The following is a 7,819-nucleotide window of genomic DNA, read 5'->3' as shown; positions in this document are numbered from 1 at the left end:
TTTTGCTATGGACCCCCGCCGCCCTTCCCCGCGCGGCGGCGCCAACGGCAGCGGGTTCTCCTACTCCAACCTCTTCAACCTCGAGGTAGTTGCTCGTCTCTTGTTCTCTTTCTTCGCTTGACTGGAGGCCTCTCTGCGTGGCAAGCGCTGCGTTGTGCTAGGGGCGCGGCTGATCACTGATCGGGGCTGGGGATGGGCTGTGGAGCTCTTTGTCACTGGACTCGGGGATTTCTCTCGGGGTGTGGTGGGCTTGTTCCCTTGTTTGTCCAGTTTGCAGGTGCAATTCGGCAGTGGTTTGGGTGGGAGCTGCCGGTTTTGGCTCAGGGTTTAGAGGCTCGCTAGTTGGAACCTAATGCAGGTTATTTGGTGATGGTGTTGCAATCATGCTTACTGGCTGATGCCTTGTGCTACCGTTTCCTGGTTACTGCTGCTATGCTTGTCCGGTTTACCACTTGTCATCTTGTATCATCTCTGCTGCTAATGCCTTTGCCTAGATTGTCTAGTATTTCATACAATTAAAGTTTTTTAGTTGCTGGGATCTCCACATGACTCTTGGCTTTAGTTTCTTGCTATGCTACCCTTAGAGCTTACAAATTTATCATTTTGGTGATTCCGTAGTGGTATTGTTGCTGTCTGCTTTTTTCTGTGTGGATGTAGGTTAACTGAAATATGTATTGCCTTAGGTAGCGATCTAGTGTGGAAAATACAAATAGTGGACATCTTTTTTTTTTAATGTGGAATCTGCCTTTTGTTTTTGACTTGATGAAGCAGACAAGTTGTTTCTGCTCTTGTTTTGTTAAGTTCTGTTGATCTATCATTCTTATTGTTTTTTTACTGGACATTGTAGCCATTGCTAAACTTTAAAGTCCCTTTACTGGAAGATCTTGATCGATATGGGAATAGTAGCCCAAATGGGAGCGTGAGTAGCCAAGGTAAGCTCAACTCTTCCTTCCTTCCTTCCTTCATTCTCTTATCTTTATTAGTACATTTCTTTGCTCTCTCTCTCTCTCTCTCTCTCTGTGGCAAATGGCAATTGTCTAAAATCCATCTTGTTGTATATATGCTTCTGTGTGGATCTTGCTGCTCACCCAACTTTTCCTTTAAGGTCAAGGGTCCTTGTCGGATCAGTACAATGGTGTGAGTGATGCTTCTCATGGGCTGCATCGAAAGCGAAAAAGGCATCTTGGTGTTGCAAGCGATGATGAGGAAGCAGATGCCCACAGTAACCAAATAACCGAGGAGCACTACCGTACAATGCTGAGTGAACATGTTCAAAAGTACAGAAGGTCAAAGGTTAAGGAGGGTGTTTTTGGTTCTGATCCTCCTCGGGCAGACACCCCCCAAATGTTAAAACACAAAAATGGCAATACAAGAGTTATGAAATACAGAAGTGATTTCAAGGATGTTGCAGCATTAGGTGTGCTAGAAACCTCACCTGAGTATAATGGGATGGGATCTATTAGTGCATATGGTGGTTTCAATAAGATTGTAGCTTCACTTGATTCTTCCTATTTGGATATGGGGGATAATGTGAGCTACTTAATTCCAGAGGGTTATGATAAGTTGGCACCTTCCCTTAATCTGCCTGTTTTTTCTGATGTACGTGTCGAGGAGCATTTCTTGAATGGCACGCTAGATCTGCGCACCCTGTCAGCAATGCTTGGCACTGACCTTAAGTTTGAGGCTACTAATCGTGGTGGATTAGCCGAACCTCAGCCTCAACATGCATCACTCCAGGAAAGGGTAAAGATCCAGAAATTTGCACTTCAAGTAACTGAGGACCCCTTTGCAATTCCAGAGGGATCAGCTGGGAGGATACGAAGATCTATTGTTTCAGAATCTGGCAGTTTGCAGGTTCATTATGTTAAAGTCTTGGAAAAAGGAGATACATATGAGGTTGGTTTCATATGTTAAAATACTTGATTTCATGCTGTTTTATTAGTGTACTTAGCAACAATGTGATGTCATATATGCAGATTATCGAGCGGAGCTTGCCAAAGAAGCAAATAGTGAAAAAGGAACATTCTGAAATCATGAAAGAAGATTTGGCAAGTTTTTTGAAACGCTGGCATATTATTGCTAGAAACATTCCAAAGCATCACAGAAATTTCACTGCTTTGCTGAAGAAACGGCAAATGGATGCTAAACGCTTTTCTGAGAATTGTCAACGGGAGGTATTGCATTTGTCTATCGTGTCACCTTAAAGCATGACACCATTTCAATGTGTTCTAGTTTACATTCTTGCTGAACCATTTGTCATCCGAAGCCTTTACTCATTTCTTGTTTAACTTCCAGGTGAAGCTCAAGGTCAGCAGGTCACTGAAACTGATGAGAAGTGCTCCAGTACGCACAAGGAAGCTTGCTAGGGATATGTTGATATTTTGGAAACGGGTAGACAAGGAACAGGTATTTGTCTCATAAGCTTACAATTGTTTAACTTTGTTGCAATTTTGAAAGTATACAATCTGCCTTTTATTAGGAATGCTTATCTATTTCACAGTATTGAACTATATGAGTTGATACTATATCCATTTCTTACATCCCCTGAGCCATTTCACTATATGAGTATTGTTATCCCAAATCTGTTAATGTTTTGTGTATTGTCTTGTATTGCCTTCAGTCCAGTTTAGCACATGGTGTTTACTGCCCTTGTGCGCTGTAGAACAAGACAAAATATCACATCACTCATTCTTTGTGCCTGTTTCGCAGTATGAGTTGAGGAAAAAAGAGGAAAGAGATGCAGCTGAAGCTTTGAAGCGAGAAGAGGAACTACGCGAAGCAAAAAGACAGCAGCAGAGGCTCAACTTTCTGCTATCCCAAACTGAGCTCTATAGTCACTTTATGCAGAATAAGGCTGGCGAATCAGCACTGCCTGATGAGGGATCTGCTCCTGAGGTTGATGACGAGGAAGATCCCGATGAAGCTGAATTAAAAAGAGAGGCTTTTAGAGCTGCTCAGCATGCCGTGTCCCAACAAAAAAGGATGACAAATGCATTTGATAGTGAAATTGTGAGGCTTTGTCAATCTTCGGAGTCTGGTATTCCAACGGACGATTCAGCTACTATGGAGCCTAGCAAGATTGATCTCTTACACCCGTAAGCTATATCTGGAATTTTGTCTTTTTAAATTGCAAACAAGCATTGTAGAACAAAAGAAATTGTATTCTCTAAAGCTTATTGCCTGGGAGGATCTTGTTTTCAGCTCAACAATGCCTGAGCAGTCATCTGTGCAGACCCCTGAGTTGTTTAAAGGTGTATTAAAAGAATATCAGTTAAAGGGCTTGCAGTGGCTGGTCAATTGCTATGAACAGGTAAACTCTTACAGAGCTATTGTATTTCGGTCACTTGTGGTGACTGCCATTATTAGGTTATAACGTCACGCTTTGGATTTCTTGCAGGGGTTAAATGGCATTCTTGCCGACGAGATGGGTCTTGGCAAAACTGTGCAGGCTATGGCATTCTTATCCCACTTGGCTGAGGTTTATGAATATATTTTCTTAAATTTTCATTTAGTTATTTGTTGCCCAACTGCTTTTGGATCTCATTCCATGTTACTTCTGAACCCAATCTCAGTTGTATCTGAACTTAATTTATCTCTTGCTCTTTTGTTTATTCCTTCTGGAGATGTCATATTATGTTGTAGTTTAATATTGCATGGCAAGCATTTGATATGACATGGGTGTCTCATGCAGGATAAAAACATATGGGGTCCCTTCCTGGTGGTTGCTCCTGCATCTGTTGTGAATAATTGGGCTGAAGAGGTGATCAGATTCTGCCCTGATCTTAAGATACTCCCATATTGGGGCCCAGAAAGGGTGGTTCTTCGCAAGAACATCAATCCCAAGCGTCTTTATCGGAGGTAGATTCTTATCGAAGCATTGTTATCTTCATTGTCTCTCTTATAACAGGGTCATAAACCAATCATGTGACATTGTTTCTCTCATTTATAGAGATGCTAGCTTCCACATTCTCATCACAAATTATCAGATACTTGTGAATGAAGAGAAGCTTTTGAGGCGTGTTAAGTGGCAGTACATGGTATTGGATGAGGCCCAGGCTATAAAAAGTTCAAGCAGGTGATTTTTCATGCTTCTTGTAACTCATGCCTATCTTCATTTGTTTATTCTGTTTTTTTCCTTATTGCATGGCCCTTGCTTGACAAATAATTACCATCTTTTTGCTCTATACCGCAGCCAGCGCTGGAAGACTTTGCTGAGCTTTAACTGTAGAAATCGCTTGCTTCTTACTGGGACACCAATTCAGAACAACATGGCTGAGCTATGGGCACTTCTTCATTTCATCATGCCCACTTTGTTTGACAGCCACGAACAGTTTAATGAGTGGTTCTCAAAAGGGTACTGTTTTCCTACAGAAGTTATGTTTTTTTGTCTTAACTTTATTGCTTACGTTTCTTTGGCCTTCCAGGATCGAGGGCCATGCTGAACATGGAGGGACCTTGAATGAACATCAACTTAGTCGACTGGTAAGATAGTCATATATAGTGAATACCATGGTTTCATGATTATTTTAAGTGATTGCCTATGTCTCGTGCTTGTTTAGAAGACTTTAAGTTTTCAAATGGGTAAAGTTTGGTACAGCCTTGCTATTTCTTAAGATTATGACATGTTCTCTATTTGCACAGCATGCTATATTGAAGCCGTTTATGCTCCGCCGTGTTAAGATTGATGTCATAGCAGAAATGACGGAAAAGAAAGAAGAAATTGTGCCCTGCAGATTGAGTTCTCGCCAGCAAATCTTCTATCAAGCCATAAAGAATAAGATCTCTCTTAATGAGTTGCTTGATGGAAGTCGTGGCAATCTAAATGACAAGAAGCTGCTTAGCCTGATGAATATTGTCATGCAGCTACGTAAGGTACAGTTCCGACAATTAAAATTTATTTAGTTATTTTTTAGGCCCCTACTGAAAATTATGATAGTGTAGGTTTTTTAACTCATTGGGTTTTCTTGATATTGTTCTCCACGTAATTCTTAGGTCTGCAATCATCCAGAGCTGTTTGAGCGCAATGAGGGAAGCTATTACTTTTATTTTGCGGAGATCCCAAATTCTCTTCTTCCTCCCCCATTTGGGGAGCTGCAAGATATACATTATGCAGGCAAGAGGAATCCTATAGTGTTTGAGGTACGATCGATCAATAACAGTTTCTATTGTTGATCATATGGTTTACAATCACAGACAGTCAAACACTACTAATGTATTATTTCTTTCTCAATCTCCACAGATTCCAAAGTTAGTTTATGAAGGAATCATCTGTAACACAGAAATACCCGTCGATGGTTGTGGATTCCGGAATGGATATATCAACAGGCTGTTCAATATTTTTTTGCCAAGCAATATCCATAATTCGGCAGTTCCAGAATCAACTTCACGAACCACATCTGTTCTGCCATCTGGTGCATTTGGCTTTACACGTTTAACGAATCTGTCCCCAGTTGAAGCTTCCTTCCTGGTCACGTCTTCATTATTTGAGAGACTAGTGTTTTCAGCGACACATTGCAAGATGGAGTATGTTGATGAAATCGTGGATCTATTCCTTGATTCAGAAGGTTCTGATCTCCAGCTCAGTCAGTATGATGCCACAAAAGTCCGGGCTGTTACTAGATTATTGCTTTCACCTAAAAGGGCAGACTCCAGTTTGCTCAGAACAAAATTTGAAATAGGCCTGAGCGATAACCCGTGTGAAGCACTAGTGCTTTCTCACCAGGATAGGCTTGTCTCGAACATACGGCTTCTTCGTTCAACATATGGTTTTATCCCACCAGCTAGAGCACCGCCGGTAAGTCTATCTGTTTCATCTGTGTTGACGCTGGTTTTTGCACTTCTTTCTGCGTCAGGGCATCTGTTCAGTAATCTTAGCTTTAGTGTTAAAATTCTGGAACTTCTATATAGTGGAGATGTTTTTTGGTTATGCATGTTAGCCACTTATAACCATGGTCGTGTTGGTTAACCCTCCTTTCCCCTTTCCTCTTCTTCCAGATAAATGTCTGTTGTTCAGATCGGAATTTTGCCTACAAGTTAACAGATGAGATGCATGATCCCTGGATCAAGAAACTGTTTCTGGGATTTGCTCGCATTTCCGAGTTCAATGGTCCTAGAATACCGAATGGTCATAATACTTTGATACAGGAAGTATGTACTGATTTGCCCATCCCTGAACCGATGCTACAGTTACCGTACAGGATATTCGGGTCATCTCCGCCTATGAGTAATTTTGATCCAGCTAAAATGCTCACGGTAAGTTTATAACTTTTGCTTGTGCATATAATGCTAGAAATTGTCTGTTTAGGTTTGTAGCTTTGGCTGCACAATTTCATTCTCTTTGTATAGTTACGATTTTAAATCAGTTTTTTGCTACTTAGCTTCATGAACTGCTTAACTACTTGTACAATTTTTCCGAAAATTTCGCATAGATCATTATGAAAAGTTGGTGTAATGTTGTTTTTATTGCACATATTTATGACCCCTTATTAACTGTCATGAAATGCTTGATGACAGGATTCTGGGAAGCTCCACACGTTAGATAAACTACTGCGGCAACTCCGAGCTGAAAATCACCGTGTGCTCCTATTTGCTCAGATGACTAAAATGTTGGACATCCTTGAGGTACTATAGAAAAATGTTCAGATCTTTCTTGCAATAATAGTTACTCCCTCCGGACAGGTATGCAGGCCGCTCTAGTATTTTGAGTAAAAACTTTGACCACCGATTTAACTAAGAAAATATGGGCTATATGCCCCCAAAATTGTACCATTGGATTTGCTTCTGAAAGATGTTTCCAACAGTGTACTTTTTTTTGGAACATACCTCATATTTTCCTTGTTAAATTGGTGGTCAAGTTTGACTCAGAAAACTAGGGGGCCCTCCGGCCCTGTATGCTGGCCCCGGAGGTAGTAAATTCACAGTTATAATTTTCCGTTCTTTAGAATATACACCCTCTGTTTCTAAATGTAAGACGATTTAAACTGCCAAAACGTCTTATATTTTAGGACAGTGGTAGTACTAGATAGATACTCCCTCCGTTCCAAAATAGATGACCCAATTTTATACTAAAGTTAGTACAAAATTGAGTCATCTATTTTGGAACGGAGGGAGTAGATCAGACACATGGGAAAATGTTATTGAAATTTGTTTAGCTGAAAGTTTGTGCCATCACAATTATCTTCATTTCGTAGATTTGTGCTGATTTTCTATAGTGAGATATCTTTAGTGAAGTGTTTATATTATGTTGGATACTTTGGTTCCACTAAAACCACTATATTTCCGAGTTACGCATGGGATTTGTTAAAACAATATTATTATTATTAATATTTTAACAAATCTCAGATCTATAACTTCAAATCAGAAATCACAAAACTACCACCGTACTGTTGCTAGCGGCACCGAAAAGAGATCTGTCGTTGCCAGCCGCAACGAAGAGAGCTGGTCGCTGCCGGCGGCAACGAAGAGCTGCTGTTAGTTGCTGCTTGCAACAACAGCTGCACGTGCCATACTCATGTATTGCTCCGCATCGATCCAGCTGCTTGCTGAGAATCGGTGCACAAGCTTGAATGCTTTAGTAAGTATATGTGCATGTGTTGCTCTGAGTCCATGCTTGCTTGTATGCGCACATCGGTGAAGGTAGTATGTTTGTTGCTTGTACGAGCATCGGTGAACAAGCTTTAGTACGTACTCGTGCGTGTGATCTGTAATGAAAGCAACTTATCTCTATTGAATGCCCAAGGGGCATATATATATTACACAAAACTTGAGATGCAAGGAAAGGAAACATAGTATAATAAGGATTCCTAGACCAATACTAATA

At 40.8% G+C, this 7,819-nt stretch overlaps 1 protein-coding gene across 1 annotated transcript in view; it reads left to right on the top strand.

Moving 5' to 3' along the window:
• The first annotated feature begins 6 nt into the window (after nt 1–6).
• LOC119295945 (chromatin-remodeling ATPase INO80-like) overlaps nt 7–7,819 on the top strand; it is a 15,251-nt gene continuing 7,438 nt past the window's right edge. The window contains exons 1-17 of the mRNA XM_037574371.1: nt 7–85; nt 848–932; nt 1,106–1,896; nt 1,977–2,174; nt 2,296–2,406; nt 2,710–3,095; nt 3,202–3,310; nt 3,398–3,478; nt 3,692–3,858; nt 3,950–4,075; nt 4,193–4,354; nt 4,425–4,482; nt 4,642–4,872; nt 4,993–5,139; nt 5,240–5,794; nt 5,995–6,252; nt 6,514–6,621. Of these exons, the coding sequence (XP_037430268.1) occupies nt 8–85; nt 848–932; nt 1,106–1,896; nt 1,977–2,174; nt 2,296–2,406; nt 2,710–3,095; nt 3,202–3,310; nt 3,398–3,478; nt 3,692–3,858; nt 3,950–4,075; nt 4,193–4,354; nt 4,425–4,482; nt 4,642–4,872; nt 4,993–5,139; nt 5,240–5,794; nt 5,995–6,252; nt 6,514–6,621 (3,651 nt within the window). The 5' untranslated portion in view covers nt 7. The remainder of the gene's footprint in view (nt 86–847; nt 933–1,105; nt 1,897–1,976; nt 2,175–2,295; nt 2,407–2,709; nt 3,096–3,201; nt 3,311–3,397; nt 3,479–3,691; nt 3,859–3,949; nt 4,076–4,192; nt 4,355–4,424; nt 4,483–4,641; nt 4,873–4,992; nt 5,140–5,239; nt 5,795–5,994; nt 6,253–6,513; nt 6,622–7,819) is intronic.

Source organism: Triticum dicoccoides, chromosome 4B (assembly GCF_002162155.2).
Source record: "Triticum dicoccoides isolate Atlit2015 ecotype Zavitan chromosome 4B, WEW_v2.0, whole genome shotgun sequence".
NCBI lineage: Eukaryota > Viridiplantae > Streptophyta > Magnoliopsida > Poales > Poaceae > Triticum > Triticum dicoccoides.
The sequence above is the reverse complement of the archived record's forward strand: the minus strand, read 5'-3'. Positions and strand labels throughout refer to the sequence as shown.